General features: G+C 51.2%; 1 protein-coding gene, 1 long non-coding RNA gene and 3 other non-coding genes across 7 annotated transcripts; 2 read left to right on the top strand and 3 right to left on the bottom strand.

The window, feature by feature from the left end:
- Positions 1 to 2134: 2134 nt before the first annotated feature.
- On the bottom strand, positions 2135 to 2249 carry LOC129124112 (U5 spliceosomal RNA). The gene has a single exon (XR_008534776.1). It is a non-coding gene; the product is annotated as a U5 spliceosomal RNA (small nuclear RNA).
- A 296-nt stretch (positions 2250 to 2545) lies between these two features.
- On the top strand, positions 2546 to 5945 carry LOC143694657 (uncharacterized). The gene is made up of 2 exons (XR_013183307.1): positions 2546 to 4052; positions 4931 to 5945. It is a non-coding gene; the product is annotated as an uncharacterized LOC143694657 (long non-coding RNA).
- Positions 2684 to 2797, bottom strand: LOC129124115 (U5 spliceosomal RNA). The gene has a single exon (XR_008534779.1). It is a non-coding gene; the product is annotated as a U5 spliceosomal RNA (small nuclear RNA).
- On the bottom strand, positions 3730 to 3844 carry LOC129124111 (U5 spliceosomal RNA). Its single transcript, XR_008534775.1, has one exon. It is a non-coding gene; the product is annotated as a U5 spliceosomal RNA (small nuclear RNA).
- Positions 5946 to 9037: 3092 nt separating the features above from the next.
- On the top strand, positions 9038 to 12610 carry TMEM53 (transmembrane protein 53). Of its 3 annotated transcripts, none has more exons than XM_054638548.2 (3): positions 9038 to 9134; positions 9602 to 9714; positions 11535 to 12610. In XM_054638548.2, exons 1-3 carry the CDS (start codon positions 9077 to 9079, stop codon positions 12195 to 12197), a joined length of 834 nt encoding a protein of 277 aa, XP_054494523.1. In that variant the 5' UTR covers positions 9038 to 9076; the 3' UTR covers positions 12198 to 12610. The 3 variants fall into 3 exon arrangements, with proteins under 3 accessions (XP_054494523.1, XP_054494525.1, XP_077038562.1); XM_054638550.2 differs by having other exon boundaries at positions 9042 to 9134; positions 9605 to 9714; XM_077182447.1 differs by having other exon boundaries at positions 9059 to 9134; positions 9526 to 9714.
- Positions 12611 to 17178: the final 4568 nt, after the last annotated feature.

The following is a 17178-nucleotide window of genomic DNA, read 5'->3' as shown; positions in this document are numbered from 1 at the left end:
TAGGTTCAGCCACACAGGATGCAGCTGTGCAAACATCATACCCTTCTACCCTTACTCCCTCTTTTCTTAGAGCTACCTTCTCCCTCTGAAAAGCAAGGGAGTAATTTAAGCGACAAGGCCACCCCCATCTCTGCACCTGCCATCTGTGGACTGCATCCTTGCTGTGTGTCTGGAGGTGCCAACTATATTGGTGACCAGTTATTCAGCCTGGACTGGATCAATTGTGTGCAGTATTTCAGGGCTGGCCTGGAAAAGACAGCAAAAGACAGCAGAGTTATGGATCTTTTTGAGGGATGAGAGCAAACATTAGTCACGAGCACTTAAAGAAGGGATACTGCAACCCAAGCATGATCCTCCTCCACTGCTTGGGTGTTTTGTGCTCAATAGTTTAGGTTCTGGGGGTTTCTGAACTGTGAAATGTGACTTGGACCTAGGCTCTGCCTGCATCAGCCAGACTAGAAGAGCTGTTATGCCCTACTAACTCTGGTCAAAAGCAAGACAATCCTGTTCCACTTCAGGTGTTAGTACTCTTGGATTACCCAGCCTTTCCCTGTGCAAGGAACAAGGTATTGCCCACTTCCTTCCCTCTGTGGCCCTAATATTGCTTATTTTCCTGTATCTGCCTTTGGAGTTAGAGACCGGCTCTGCAGGTCATCAGTTCCTACCCTGGATGGGGGAAGAGGCACCCAATGGCCTGAGTCTGTGCCTCTTGGTGTAATCCCAATGGAAAATGCTGTGCTCCTGTCCTACCCTAGTAGCACCAACAGGCACCAGAGTCCCAAAATAAACAAGAAATGCTCAGCTGTGCATGGTTTGACAATCATTTAAAACTGGGGCTTGCTGAGAGCCACCTCTTTAATCATCTGTGGGAGCTTCCTGGTATATATTAAAGTCTGGCAAATTTCCTGTGTCACCATAAAAACCCTACGACTCAAACATCACCACCCTTACTTCTGAGAAGATGTCACTGGAAAACTCCTCAGCTTTGCCTCCCTACCTACCAAGCATTTTCTGTCATCTGCTTTTCCAGAAAAGGTGTTCTAACAGCACTATCTTGTGGACACTGCAGGAAATTCACACTGAATAAACCAATTTTAGTGCAAATAGCTGAAATTCCTTGAGGATTATGCAGTGAATGACAGGCACTAGGTTTTCCAGTGGGTGGCTGATGTTATAAAAGGATGTTTCACTGCTGGCTGTGGCTCCCAGCTGTGTGGAGAATACAGTGGCTATGAGCAATGCAGTACCCTTCAGCCCTGTAACAGGGCATACATTGCGTCCAGGCCCAGCCTGGGTGACAATACACAACGCCAGTCAGATTTTTTTCTCCCTATAAATAAAATTTCAAGCCAGTTCCAGGGTCTTCCAGTAGGGAAGGGTCTGAGCACTTCTACCTGCAGGCAGCTACTCTGTCTCATTCCCAAACACACCCATTTCCAATCAGCTTAGGGCTGGAGACTTGACAGAGCTGGGATATTCAGCAGGGAGGAGTGCCAGAGGTGAATCTTTCCTGGGAGGAACATATATCCCAGTCCTTTCCTACTGAGCGGATGCCACTTCTCTAAGGTTCTTTTTATGGTCCTGTGGATCCTGCTCCAGTGTCTCACTCAATGGCTTTTGTGGCAGCTGCCTGTTAAACGTACTCTCTAAGCCAAAGTGTGGCTGTGTGTATATGTGGACCATTAGGGAGGAGAAAATGATGCTTTGAAACACTCTAAGATGTTAGAGGTGGAGTTACTCTGCTAGCATGGATGGATGTAATTTTTCAGGAAACGCTGTGGCTACATATAATGATCTATGCATGTACATGCTGCAGCTCAGGCAGTCTGGGCTGCCGTGCCCTGCACTGCTGAGCTGGAACTGTTCACCATCCTCACGCAGCAGCCCTCAGCACTTCTCTGGAGGCCTGCAGGGTGGCATCAGTGCTGCAGGCAGCCCCAGCCTGGAGCCGGGCAGCCCTTGCTGCTGCACCCCTCGCATCAGGGGACAGCCCCCGCACCGCCCCTGCCCGCCAGGGTGAGGGCTGAGCCTCGCAGATGACGACGGACCCCAAATGTCGGCAATCACTATCAAGACCGAGCACCCGCAATATAGTCAACCCACTATTGAATCTATTATTAACCGAAAATAACGTAGCTCCACCGAAATGGAGCCTCAAAAAATTTCTCGACACTCGTGCCTGTTCCTCTCCACGGAAATCTTTAGTAAAAGGCGAAAGATTTATACGATCTGAAGAGAAACCAGAGTATGCTTATTTACCCATCTCCGACATACCCAGTGTCTCCTGCACTCCCCATAGGTGAGGGCGAGGCCAGCCTGCCCGGGGCCCCTGCACCCGCATCCCCGCCCGGCCCGGCCCCGCGGGCCGCACACGCCGGACAGCCCCCAGAGCCCGGGGGGGGACAGCGGCCGCAACGCCGGACACCAGCGGGGCCGCGGAGCACCCTGGGCACCCTGGGCATGCAAATCAGCCCCGGAACGGCGCAGCCGGAAGGAGCGGGAGGAGCCGGGACCCGGATGGGCGGGGCGTGTTGGTGTTGCTGACATCGGTGCCACAGCCCGTCCATTATCCCCACGGTCCGAACCGCTAAGGATCGCCTATATTCCCCATTGCCGCAATTAATTAACAACAACCCACCCCAGTGAGCTCAGCATTCGCTCTTTCTTTAACCGTAAATGGTTAGCTCCACCGTAATGGAGCCACAAAAATTTTCGTAAGACTCGTACGCGTTTCTCTCCACGGAAATATTTAGTAAAAGGCGAAAGTTTTATACGATCTGAAAAGAAACCGGAGAACAGCCATGCTGCACCCCGTACATATACCCACTCCCCGCTGCCGCCAAGACACGGCGACCCTCACTCAGTTCCTTTCCCTACTTCCCTCTCCTTCCGGCGCCTCACCCGGCTCGGCACCAGCCCCCGGCCGGTGCCACAGCCCGGCTGGCCCGAGCCCGGAGCCACGCCGGCTGGGAACGGCGGCGCTCGGGGGGCCCGGCCCGGTGCTGCCCGCCCTGCATCCCGGGGATGCTGATCACACCAAGCGGAGGAGGCGGCCCGCCCCGACCAAGCCCGGTGCTTCCTGCCCTCCTGCCGGGGCGGGGGAAGCGAAGCGGGGCAGCTGGGGACAAAGCGAGCCGGGACTAGACAAGGAGCCCGCGGCGCTCGGCTCTGGTCGCATCGTCGCCACGGCAAGGAGACGCCGCGCAGAGGCAAAAAGTCGGCTCCGGGAACGGCCACCATACGGCGCCGCCAACGGATGGGAGCTAGACAGTGAGGGGGGCTTGCGGTAGGGGTCCCCCGCAAGCTGCTGAGCTCCGAGCGGGCGCCAACACCACCGCTGTCCTCCTGGGAGGGCTGGAGTGCCCGGGACTGCCGTGCAGGTCCCGGGCTGTCGCTTCTCCCGTAGTCCGAACCGCGGGCACGCAGCTACTCCGCTGCATCGCCCGGGCCAGGAGGCCAGGAAGAGGAGTTCCCGATCCCCGCTCCATCACGGCCATCTTCTGACCCGACACGGGTAGTGAGGCGGCCGACCGGGCGGCTATAGGGGCCGTGCGGATGGAACCGTGAACGAGGTCAGTGCTGCCGAGAGCGGGACCAGAGTAGGTGGCGCTTTCAGCCCCAAGCACACTGCGTGCATATACACACACTCTCCTCGCTTGGTAGGAGAGGATAGGGGCAGCAGTTTAGTATAAGAGTGCAAATTTGTCTGTTTTTGACCAGAATAGGGGTAGCTCCACCGAAATGGAGCCTCAAAAAATTTCTCGACACTCGTGCCTGTTCCTCTCCACGGAAATCTTTAGTAAAAGGCGAAAGATTTATACGATCTGAAGAGAAACCAGAGTATACCAAATTGTGGCCTTCGGCTGGTACCCAGTCCCGATTGTCCCTCTTAAGATACAGCGACACCGATTGCCCCCAGGCTTGACCCTCTGCTGCCTCGTCCCGTTCTCCCGGCAGCGCTCAGAGCTCAGCCTGGCACTGCACCAGCGGTACCGGGGAGCGGCGGCCCGAACTTTACCGTGTCTGCGGCACCCCCGCGCGGTGCACCCTGGGTATGCAAATTATCCCGAATAGTAATAAGGCGCTCAGCCCCGCCCAGCCCCGTATCGGTCGCGGCCAGGCCGGCTCGGGGCCCCCGGAACGCTCGACGGGGACTTCCTGTGCCTGCCCTTCGCCCCCGGCACACTTGCCCAGGCTACCCCACACCGCCCAGGGTGGGTAGACAGGTCTTACCTTTGTACTGGACCTCCAGGTATACTGAGCAGAGCACACCCAGCACGGGCTCCATGAACAGACAGGGCACATCTCCCATCCTATCCTGGGGAAAAAGGGCAGAGTGACAGGGACAGTCTTCACACAGTTCTCCAGACTGTTCTCTTCCTGATAGTAGGGCTACCCAGTGCAGCCAGAATGCCAAGGAGACAGGCACAGCTCCTGCCTGAGCAGGGGTGGGTGCAGGGGTGGTAACACTGCCCGTTGTCCCCAGCAAGGCCCACTCCTCACCTGCATGAGCCTGAGTGTCTGCAGAGCCCCGTGCTGGGCTTGGGGGGGAGGCACACAACAGCACAGCTTCGAGGCCTTGGGAATCTTGGCTCTGGCTTGGGGTTGCTGTGGCCCAAAGAGTCCAGCAGAACCTGTGCATCTTTTTGACCTTCTGCTGTGTTGGAGGCATTTAAGAACTTGGTCTGGGCTTGCACCCTTGTGCCGAGAAAGAGATGCCATCAGCAGGCAGAGGGAAGGGAATGGCTCAGTGCAGCAAGCAGCCCCATGGGCCAGAGGTCAGGGAGAACATCCTTGCCTGGATGAGGACAAAGCACAAATGGACATGCTGTGTACCACAGCTTTCACAAATGAGCTCCTTATACTCCCTGCCAGTGTCTCCAGTGAGCAACAGTAGCTTTATAAACCCTCTTTTGTCCTCTTCTTTCAGGTGGTTCAGCCTCAGTATTTCCAGAGGAATCAAGACACCTCTGATCTTCAGAAATTCAGTAAGGTATCTGTGGCTGCAAGGCTGCAAGAATAAGGGGAACAAGGCCAGAAATGTCACTTGCCTTGGAGCCCATCTTCCTCTGCCAGCATGCCATGTCCTGGCAGCCATCACCTCCCATCTCACTGCAGTGGGTAGAGGTCTGAACTGGATACTGTCTCTGCACAAGAACATGGACCGTCCTCTTACAGGCAGGCAGAGGCAGCACACTCATCCAAATGTGAGAAAAACACTGATTCTAGGTTTCTGAGAGATGGATTACATGGCTTTCCCTTCAGTTCCATCTTTTGATAACCAGGGTGTTTTTTAAGCCTGCAGAATGTGGTGGATGTGGATGTCTCTGTCTCTGTAAAAGCTTATTCTTTAAACAAATTTTCAGTAGAGACCTTGCCCATCCTCTCCATCTCACTACCACACAGCACCTCCAGCTGTCCAAGGAAACAGATGCAGCATCCTGAGCCACACTGTTAGGTGAGCCAGAAACAATCTGGCTCTCTGGGAACTTCAGCTGCAGCTCTGGTTCTGCCTTGTTTTAATGAAGCTGTTGAGGATGCAACAGTTGTTTGAGCAACTTTGTGGGCATTATCCCATCCCTGCAGGAAAACCATGATGGCTAATGGCTTCCTGCTCTTTGACAGATGTTGTGATCCTGCCTAGAGAAAAATGAGAAAGAAGTTTAAAAGTCTGTGAAGAAAGACTGTAAAAATGAATTATCACTAGAATCACATTTTAATTCTCTGTCAAATAATATGAAAGCAATTAGTAACCATTTAATCTCATTTTCTCTTAGACTCATTTCATAGATAGGAAAATGAGCAAAAGGAGAGTTCCTGATATGTCTGAAGCTGCACAATGAATCTGTGACAGACTTGAGATTATTTTCCTGGGCAGGTTGTTTCACCACAGTTCTGTTCTCTGCTCTGCTAATAAAGTCATTTTGATGTTACCCATTACCCCAGCCCTGTTTCTCACTAGCCTCATGATATGAACACTGCGTCTCATATCTGACCTGCCAGGGAATAAATAGAGTGAAATGAGAGCAGAAATAGGTATGGATTTATGGGGAGTGACAGGGTCAAGGGGGCTATAAATGCCTGTTAGCACAGCAGCACAGCCCTCACTCATGTGCTGGAGCAACAGCCATGTGGACATCCACCCCAGGAACATGTGCCTGTCCTTGGCAGTGGGAAAGTGCTTTGGCACCCTTTAGCATGAAAGATATTTGCTCCCTTTTTTCCCCTATTTATTTTTCCTGGCATGTTTTTAAACAATCTAAGAAAAGCTAAAATGATAAGAGCTATAAGCAAGAAGACAGAAGTACCAGAAACATCCCTTGTCTGCAATTCCTTCTATTTCTTCACAGACGTGTTAAATAAAGAAATCTACATTTTTCCAAGTGTCTTTGGCACACTTTTGGCTCAGTATGATAGCCTTTAGTGCAGCTTGACAAATGTGAAGGTGCACTTAGTAAGGGAGATGGAATGTCAGGGACTGAGCTTCCATTTGAGTGGCAATCCCACAGCTGTGCAGGCTGGAGGACACTGACCAGGCTCAAGGAGCCTCACAGTTAAACACCAGGATCTGTGCCCACACGCAGATGCAGAAAGAGGGATAAGGTCACAGTGGCATTAACACAGGTGCCTTGTCCTCCACCGAGTTGTATCAACATGCCTAGGGATCAGAAAGGAATTCAGACCTTGTCTAATGCACTTCTTGGGCTTCCTACCTAACAAAAGCACCATTTTAGGTTTTATTTAAATGTGGTTTATTGAGAAAAAGAGTTAAAATAATATAAATCTTTCTGTTTCAGAATAAGAAGTTTCTTTCAATGTAATACAAATCATCAAGATTACCAATTTCCCATTTACAAAGTTCTTAAGCCCTTTCTCCTAGTATCTGGAGCAAAATTTCAAATCAGTTCCAAAATATCCTCAAGATACCTGCTCAAAAGTAACTTTATACTCCTGTTATCTGAACCAGGCTGAAAACAACCACTAAGACGTGAACATGTGTCTCAGTGCCTAAAAACAAACAAGTAAAGTCTCCAAAAAGCTGGCCAAGAAACAGTGCTTGAGAATTAGGATGAGATGAAATTTCATTTGCGAATTAACGGTCTGTGTTCTGTAAGGCATCTGTGTCCTTGGCAGGGCGTTTTCAGGACCTCCTTTGCAGGGAAGCAGGTTTAAAATAAATCCATTTTCCCAAAATAGTTGTGATTGAAAATGTTATTAGCCATAACAAATGTTAGTGCTGACAGGAGAATGGCCTGTTAGGGGCCTCTGCTGAAACAGTCAAGTGAAAGTCATATTTCACATTATTGCAAGCATTTTCCTGTGATTTACAGAATATTTGTGAAACATTACTTGCAAGGCATATGATTGATATTGAGAGAACAGCTCGTGTGTAGGGGCAATCTGTATTTCACAGAGACTGTTTGCATGAAATTTACAGTCCCATAAAGTGCTCCTCTGTCCTCAACAGAGATCTAGTTAAAAGAACTTTACAGTCTGAAACATCCCAAAATTGATTGTAAATTAAGGTTTCTGTATTTATGTTTTAGATGCTGGTGGTGTAATGCTGCAGTAAGCCCCCCCACTACTCAGAAATACTAGCACCAGCCTCTGGACGTGAGGATTTTAGTGATACAACAGCCTTGCCTATGAATCAATGGAAAAAAAAAAAAAAAGAACTTTGAAACAATGAGGACATGGCTTCAGAGGATACAGTGGTGTCTGTCTCTGGCTGCTGTAATAACAGCATTTGCTGACATAGGAGTCTTTAAGCCAACATTGCAAAGTACCCTGGAAATGTACATTAATGTTTTTATTATGAACATTTTACATATGGGAATGTACAGACACAGGGAAGTTAAATGACTTGCCTGAATCATTTGTCAGTGCTAGCATCAACATGTAACTCCTGGTTGCTGGCTTCAAACTCTGCTGTCAACAGTGCTGGGCTGCCACCCAGTCCACTGGACCTAATAATCAAAACAAGGCTGGGTCAGGGCAGGGCTTTACTCCTTCCAAGAAAACACCAGTGATTTAGGAACTGTCTCTGGCAATTCAGCAGTTCTTTACATCCAGAATCCTGCTTAATCATCAGATTGAGATCAAAAGGCACACTGGTGCTGCTTCAGCCTCACACCGAGCATGAGGTGCCAGGGAATGATGGCCTTGGACTCATGGAAGGACAGAGTGGCAGTGATTTGGTGTTACCTTTGCATCTTACAACATCGAGGTTGTGCCCAGCCTCAGGCAGAACTTAGGGCTTGTTTCCCTGGCAGGTTTCCCATTTCCTGGCACACCTCAAGTCCTCCATGTACAGTGCACCTTCCTCAGTGTACCCCAACACCCTCAGCTCCTCAACTCTCAGTCCCACCGGCCCCTCTCTGACCTGCATGTCCTGCCTGTGGCCCCACAGCCCCAAACCCAGCCCCGCACTGCCTCATCCCAGCCGGGCCCTACACTGCCCCCTGCATCCATTCCCTTCCCTGCCCCGTCTGATCCACTGCAACCTCAGCATTCCCTGCCCCAGGGAATCCACCATCCCATAGCCCCTCCTGACCCAAACACCCAGAGCAGGGCCAACAACCTCTCTCACCCTCATGCCCGCTGCATCCTCGGGGCCCCCTGGCTGCAATCCCCGCTCCAGGCCCTACAGTTCCCCTCAGCCCGGCCCTGCGGCCCCCCTGGCTGCACTCCCCGCTCCAGGCCCTACAGTTCCCCTCAGCCCCCCCTGGCTGCAATCCCCGCTCCAGGCTCTACCATTCTCCTCAGCCCGGCCCTGCGGCCCCCGCCCGCCTCAGCCTCGCACCCCGCGCCCCTGCATCGAGGGGGCGGTTACCCCGCAGAATGACTGACACGCGGCTGAACCAATCGCTGCCAGACTTTCCTCCCGCTGCCCAATGGGTGGCCAGCGGGCGGGGCGCTGGGCCGGTGCTAAGGGCGCGTTGCTAAGGAAGTGGGAGGCGGGTAGGGGGCGGGGCAAATGATGAGGTGGGGTGGGAGCTTTCCCTTCCCATTGGCTGCGGGGAGAGGGGTGGGCGGGGCTTCCGCGGGGGGCGGAAGCGGCGGCCGGTGCGCGGCCATGGGCACCCGCGGGCTGAGGGACGCCGTGGTGGAGCTGCAGCCGGGACAGGCCCGCGGTGCGGGGGCGAGCGGGACCGGGGACACCGTGACAGCAGGGACGGGGCGGGCGGAGGAGAGGCGAGCGCGCTGGGGTGTGGGAGGAGGAGCCGTGGGGCATTGGTGCTCCGGCAGGTGTCTGGCAGTGCCTGGAGGACAGGGCAGAACGCTTCCCTGTTCCCTGGAAGCGGCAGCAGCCGCTGCTGTCTCGCCGGAGGCGGGAGGAGCGGTGTCGCCCCCCGCAGGGAGCAGCTCGGTGCTGGCTTTGCGGCACTGAAGAGCGGTGGGAGCTGCAGGGGCTGAAGCTGGGCTGTGCAGTACGCCCACGGAGTGAAACCGGCGTGAGGCAATGCTCGGAACTGAGCAAGCAGCCAGGCTTATACTTGCTTCACTATTGCCTTTAAACTTTAGTAACCAGGCGAGCTGCTGTGAGTTGTGCTCGGGCAGCCTGGAGGGCAGCTGCTGTAACACTTGTGGTCTGTTCCAGAAGGCAGCACAGACAGAGGGCCTGCCGAGGGCCAGCCCGTGGTCATCCTCCTGGGCTGGGCCGGCTGCCAGGACAAATACCTGGCCAAATACAGCGCAGTCTACAGCCAGAAGGTGAGTGCCCTGTCTGTGTCTTCATGACACTGTTATACTGTGAAATGGCCTTATTTTTGTGTGGTTAAGTCTCTCTCTTGGTAAAGTCTCTCTGAAGCCTCTCTTGTCTCGCTCATGGGGAGTGAGTGAGAGTTCTCCTGTCATTGAAAGCTCCTTGTCTCTCACAGCCCGGGCAGTGTTATCTAACAGCTGCTGATGTCACCTTTGTGTGTGCAGCCAAGGCAGAAATACTTCCTTGGAGAAACTTTCAGCTGCTGTGTGACTCACTGAAGTATCTTAAGGCATTTAAAGTTGTGGGATTATTCAGGAATCACGTGAACCGTGTTAGGTTTCCAAACAGGTAAACATGCAGGGAAAGATTCTCTGTTTACTGCTTGCTGTTAGGCCACAGCACAGATGTGGTGAGGCTGGGGTGGGAACTGATGGAACACATTGGCATCTGTCATGCCTTTGGCTCTTCCTTCCTGTGAAAATGATTCATCTAAATGTTGTAAACCAAATTAATTTTATCCTGTCTGTGAAATAGGCATCCTGTGATAGTCATAGCTGCTCACTAGGAATTCCTTGTGTTTGAACTAGAGAGATCTGTCCTACTGCCAGTTCCCTAGGTTATGATATTTTCCTTTCTAATACTGTATTTTACTGAAATGATGCCAACTTGTAGCATGGGAACCCAGTGAAACATTAGAATTTTTTTTCTTGGTCAGCAGGGAATATTGTATATATCCAAATCTGTTTCAACTATAGGTGGTAAAGTTTGTACATTACCAAGTCTATTGTTAATGTGTAATCCAGTGCAGGAGTCATTAATTGGCTTGATCTAGTGAAGAATTAGTTGTTAAGTGGCTTTAAGATGCTGCTGAGCGGATGAGGAGCACGTTACAGGGCAGCATGACAACTTCTTGGAAAATACTTTTCCCTCAGAAAGATCATAGAAATGGGAGAGGATGAGTTTTCTTAGCTCACTAAGAGGAAGTGGCTGTAGCCATGGCAAGATGGTAAAGAAGGCTTTGATTTGAGAACTTGGTGTCCTCTTCTAACTCGTTCGCTGTTTAGGGAGCTCTGGGGGGGGGTGTTTTGGTGACTTAGCTTTGTCCTTGTCAGTGTGTAATGTCAGTGAGCTCAGGTGATGGAAAAGGTCTAAAGCATTAATAAATGTAGTTCCATCTGCTCTATTTTGAAACTCCTCCAAGATCCTGTTCCCAAATCTATACCTAAATGTAAGGCAGTTGCTCAGGAGTTCCGAGTCCTTGAGCCAGAGCTCTTTCTTTGCACAGCTGGAGTGTTTCAGCAAGGTCTACAAAAATCATGTTGGTGTTTGTTGTTGGTGAGTCTTAGAGACAGCTGCAAACAAGTGCGCCCAAGGAGAGGAGGATTTCCTCTTTCTTCTTATATTTGCTTCAGTGTGATGAGCTGGATGTGTACCAGAGCAGGCTTGTCTTACTAAAACGGCTGATGCTGGAGGTCTGTGAATCAGGGAGATGGTTTTCTTCTCCTGGGTGAGGATTAACACCCATAAAAATGGGTGGCAGTGTCCCCAGGGGTTGTGCCAGTTAGCACAAGATTTGAAAGGATCTCAGACACGACCAAAGCCTCTGCAGTGGCAGAGGCCTTTTCATAATACTGTGTGCTATGATGATTAATGTAATCTATATTCGTGTCAGTGCCTTGCTGCTGACACTAAAGACTTTCTTCTGGTCCTGTGGTTTCTGTTGGAAACCTGTCCCAAATTTTCATGTTCTTTGTACTGCTGCTTGCCTACTCTCTGTAATTTGCAGCACAGCTTAAACGTGTGTGGGGTCTCTTTCTGTTGTTCTTAGGGCTGCACGGTCATCCGTTACACAGCTCCATGGAGGATGGTATTCTTCTCTGAGACCTTTGGCATCAGATCCCTGCAGACCCCAGCCAGGCGACTCCTGGAGCTGCTCTTTGACTACAGAGTTGAGAACAGACCGGTTCTTTTCCACGTTTTCAGCAATGGTGGTGTCATGCTGTACCGTTACATCCTCGAGGCGCTCCACACCCACACGCCCTTCCAGAGCCTCAGGGTAGCCGGCACCATTTTCGACAGCGCCCCTGGCAGAAGAAACTTGCGAGGAGCCCTTCGTGCCCTGGCAACTGTCCTGGCCTCCATGAACGTGCTGCTCAAGTATCTCCTGCTGTTCACTTTTGCCACCACAGCCGTGGTGCTGCGGGTCCTGCTGTACCCCCTGACCCGCTTCCTCCACGAGAGCCACTACGATGCCCTGCTGAAAGCGCCCTCGCGCTGGCCTGAGCTCTACCTCTACTCCCAGGCCGATCTCATCATCAAAGCCAGCGAGATTGAGCTCATGGCCAGTGCCCGGGAGCAGCTCGGGGTTCCTGTGAAAGCCGTGGACTTCTCAGACTCGCCTCACGTCAGCCACATGCGGGTGTACCCCACCTATTACCGCAGCCTCTGCACCACCTTCCTGGCTGACTGTGTCGGGGCCTCACCTCCTTAGTGCTCTAATGACCTGCAGTGTTTGCCTCTCCTTGCTCAGCTCCGATGGGAAATGTCACCTCCTTTGCTTTTGTGTCTTTGAAGTGAGGAAAGTAGAGGCTCCTTGTTTGGTTTGTTGCTTTTTTTTTTCCCTACTGTCTACAAGTCTGAAAGCCTCCAGCCTGGCCTTTGGACCAGCCACGTTAGAGCAGAAAGTAGATATGGATTAATTTAAAGTCCTGAAGGTGAAATCCTGTCATGGTTCATGTTGATGTGCTCTACCAAAGTGTCACAGACCAGAATCTCACACTGAGTATTATTTGTTTCTTCCTGTCTCTTCTTGTTCTCTGCTCTCCGTCTTGTCTCCTTGTCCCTGGTGTCCAAGGTGCATGTTCTGTTGCTTGTATTAATTTTACAATACAACTCTTCCATGTATTTGTTGTTTTGTTGTTTTTTTTCTCTCTGCCATTTCTTTTATCTTGCAATGAGCAAACAGAGCCAAGTCTGCAGGACTTTCTGCTTTTCTCAGTGCATCCCAGCTCTTGTTGTACTCTCCTTGCTACAGATCAGGCCTTGAAACCAAGTGTAAGACCAGGAAAAGGTGTGTGTAGGGCAGTATGACCAGACTGTCATCTGGTTTCATTAAACAGCTGAGATAAAACAGTCAAAGCTCTCTGATCCTTGGTGGGAGCTCAAATGTTTGTGACAACTTTTGTGTTCTTCAAGGTTTAAGCTAACATTTTTGAATGTTTCTAGTGTTTTGTTTTTCTTCCTTCCAGTCTTTTGTGTGTTCTACTGAGTAGTTTTGCTTTCTTGGAGAGCTACTTCTTTGTTAATTGTGTCTTGAAGCAGCCTATATTTTGCATCTGGATATTCAGGGAATATTTTTTTGGATTACAGCTGTGCCAGACCCCAGAAACAGAAAGGTGGAATTGCAGAAGAAAATGGAACTGTCTCTTGGAGCTATGCTTTATACTGGGTATTTTTAAAATCACCTCCACCCTACAAATGACCATGAAATATGATGGTTTTGTCCAAAATGTTCTCTTCAGATGATCAGTCTTTGCAGTCCATGCGATGTGTACAAGAAATTAATTCCTTCCACCTAGTGAAAAAGTAGCTCATTGCACTGTACTTCATGTGTGGGTCTAGGTTTTATTGTTTATTTGGGGGAGAAGTGGGTATAAAGACAGAGAAGAGCCTGCTGATATATTTATGCTATGTCACAGTATAGCAAGCTAATTAATAACATGGTGAACAAGTTTAGCCAACTTTAAATTGCCAGGAGGAAGCTCTGGAGGGCTGTGACATGGGCCTGCTTGAACAAGGAACTGCCCTAGAGAGGTAGGCACTGAAACAGCAGGAGTTTTGCAAAAGGTTCTGCCAGCGAGTGGCTGTGCTGCTCTTGCCCACCCTTGGGGTACAGTCACCCACAATTACAAAACTCCTGCTGTTCTGGACTGAAATGCAGAGGGCGAAGTCCTTGGGAAGCACTAAAATAATTTGGAAGTTTAACACAAGAACTGTAACACCTCACAGAAGTGAAAGCACAGGGTGAGTGGCAGTGGTGACCACACAGCTGGTTCATGGCAGACTATTGTGACAATGCTCATTTACAGCAGAATAACCCCTGGTGGGCATGGCTTTAGAGGGAGGGTTGGGCTGTATATGGGATAAGTGAGAATTAACTGAAAAGGGTCTGATGACCTGGTTTGTCTTTTATTTTTTAAAAGTGAAAACTGTCTCCAGGCACAGGAGCTTGTTGCTTGGGTCCCAGTCTTCTGTGGGTGTGATCCCAGTTCCAGCTCCCACTGTGACAGTGGGCTGTGAGGGCTACTCTGTGGTAAGAGTCTTCAGCCTTCCCCTTTTCATGCAGAAATTCTAATTTCTAGGGTTTGGACCTGTAAAATCCAGGCATGGTCCCCTATCTCCAGAAAGGCCATCAGAGATATCCCAGCTTTTTAAAGCAGGCCCTGGTTTATGCTGTCAGTGCTGTAACTCCTGAGCTGTGATGTGTTCATCTGCCTTTTCAGAGATCTGGGCTGGGGCTTCTCAGCATCCAGCCTGTTTGTGGCACTGTGAACACTCCTGGGGAACAGAGGTGATAAAAGTTATTTAACCAGCACTTGCCCTCATGCTGGTTTCTACAGGTTCAGTATTTACAGATCAGTTAAACACTCCATAATATATGCCTCTGAATTAATACAATTGTTCCTGGGAATCTGCTGCTCCTGTTTATTGCTGTGGGTGTTGAACTTCTGTTTAAGGACTCGGGCTGTGACAGAACATGGCTGGCAGGAGCTGGAGCTATACCCTGTGCCCCTGCCTGACAGGATGGTGAGGCTTGCTCTGGGAAAAGCCTCACATGTCAGCTGCACCTTCCTTCCTCACTTTCACCTCCCCAGCACGGTGTTGCCACTTTCCCAGCTCAACCCTGCTTCCCCACTTTCCAGGGCTCACAGCAGGCAGGGAGTGGGTGCTGCCTGCTGCAGCTCTGCGGTCAGAGGTGTCCTGAGCTTTGCCAACAACAGGAATGTGCTCACAGGCCTTTCCACTGCTGCAAAAGTGACTTGAAATTTGGACGTGATTTGTGTACACAGCTCTCTGAGAGCAGGGTGATCTTTGCCAAGCCAGTGATTTACAGCACCAGTCTTCTGAGTGGTTTTGTTTTCTGAGTCCCAGCAAGTTTTAATTCCGATTGTGAGTGCTGTGTGATATGCTGGCCTCTGCTTTCCTGTACTGCGTGTGCCCCCACCTTCCTGCCCTCCCTATTCCTGGGGCTTATTTGAAACAGAAGGTTAATAACTTGGAGCCCGAAGGCACATGGCTGAGAACTGATCCAAGCACTACTGGATTTACAAAAACCCAGCCTCAGACCCTTAATCCTTGCTAAACTGTCACGGTTTGGCGCAGCCAGTGTTCCTAAAGAGCTTCAGCCTGAACAGTGAAAGCCCAAAGGTTGTGATATCTTGGCAAATCCAGGTAAATCTCTGAGATGAGCTACGGGGAGGAGGGGCACTGCAGATCTGTTCATTGGGAGGAAAAAATGCAGCATCCCTGGGCTTTCCTCGAGGGTAGGGAGTGGGATGTGGTCCAGAGCTTGTTTTCCTGCAGTCCAGCCCTCATGTGCAGACTGTGAAATAGTGTAGGTGGAACACCAGCAGTGGTGGGAGAGGAGGATGCTCACAGCTGGCTACCACAGTTGTGGTAAAGCAAAATTAACTTTCCGTCAGTAACAAAATCTATTTGAGTGTTTCCTGTGAAGGAACTGACTCTTGGCTTGCTTCCCTGTGCTGCCCTCCCTCCCCAGGCAGTGGTGATGTTACAGGGTGGTTTTGAAAAACAAAAAAAGCCACTTAGTGGTCAGGGTGGCCCGTGTGGCTGGGCTGGAGGGCGCTCAGCTGCTCCTGACAGGGCTGGGAGGGTGTCTGTGCAGCCAGAGCTCCCTGTGGCACTGGGGGAGGCTGTGGTGGGGAACTGGGCAAGCCAGGGGCAGGATCCAGCCAGCCAGGGTCAGGTTTGGAGCTGGGGCAACATCTTGCAGCGTGAGTAATTAAAATTATGCTCCTGGGTGGAGACTGACCTGTGCCCACACCTCATAAAGGTGTTTTAAAGCTGTGTGGGCTGAGGTCCCATTTTCATGCATGTTGGGATGCTGCAGGCATATGTGTGGAGCTTTGCCATTGATGGAAAAGTGGGAATGGACGGGGTGGAGCCAAGCAATCCAAGCCTGTGCTGTATCCCAAAAAGTGTAGGAGGGAGGCTGGTCTCCACTGCCCGTGCAGACCCCGTGCCGGGCGGGAACAGCTCCACGAGATGGCAGCAGGACCCCTCTTTCCTGCATGGAGAGATTTCTGGTCTCGGAAACAGCTGAGCACATCCTGGCGAAGACCCCAACAGCACAGCTCAGCCCAGCTCTTCTGAGTGCCTGAGAGCATCTCCTGCAAAAGGTCTCCTCTTGGGGCAAGGAAAAAGACCAGCAAGAACTAACTCCAGTGACAAGAACTAGAGATTGTGAGTTAATACAGAACAGCATCTCTCCCTAGGACTGCCTGCCTCTGGAATTTGTACTAGATCCCATTCCTCAGCTTTAACTGATTGTTAAAACCAGAAGTCTAGCAGCAGGAATAGCTTTCCTGCCCTTCTCACTTCAGCAGACCAGGTCGTAGCACTTCCCTCTCCATCACCCAGGGAAGGCTATCTGTTTTTTAAATCAATCTCTGTAGTAGTGTGATCAAGCAGACCATGGCCCAACTTCTGGGAGCTCCACGTATCAGGACTCTGGAGCTCCCTTGGGTTCCCTGTAGTCCCCAAGCCCTGGGAAAGAAGCTGAGCTTCGTGCTGCTCTTCTGAAAAGGCTGGCAGGACCTCCCAGCACACAGGGCTGGGGGCTGAGGATGCAATTAGGAAACAGGACAGCACAAATGGGGGCCCACAGCCACCACCTGATCTGTCTCCTAATGCCCCCCTGTCCAGCACACCCGCAAAGCTCCTTCACCCAGCCTGGGGCATGAGCATCCCTCCATCCCCTTCCCTTTGAATTGACCCCCCCTCTCATTTCTGCATGCTCATATGGCTGCAAGTGCACCCCAGCACCATCAGAGACAGGCTGTGTGGGCACAGCATCCTTCAGTCACCCTCCCAAACCTATGGGGGCTGGGGCAGGGAGAGCTTGGGCAGCCCTGCCCCCGTGGAATGATGGATGAGCTGACAATAGGGTATTGATAAGGAATTAACCTTGAGCCCTTCTTGCTTCAGTGTCAATAGAGCAGGAGCCAAGTACACACGTTTGATTGGAAATCTGTGTTTGGCCTCTGCTGCCTCTGAGCCCATCGAAGGAGAGAGACGAGAGGGAGATGCAAACTGCCCTGCTGTCCCCTCCCCACTGGGACCCCCCCAGGTGGATCCCTGTCAGCTTCCCCAGCTCCCTGCTGCTGCAGATGACTGTGGGCACCCAGCTCTGGGGGCTGCAGCAGCCCTTAGGCCCCCAGCCTGGCATGTGG

The sequence above is a fragment of the Agelaius phoeniceus genome, chromosome 8, assembly GCF_051311805.1.
Source record: "Agelaius phoeniceus isolate bAgePho1 chromosome 8, bAgePho1.hap1, whole genome shotgun sequence".
Classification (NCBI taxonomy): domain Eukaryota; kingdom Metazoa; phylum Chordata; class Aves; order Passeriformes; family Icteridae; genus Agelaius; species Agelaius phoeniceus.
This window is presented reverse-complemented; position numbering and strand designations above follow the sequence as displayed.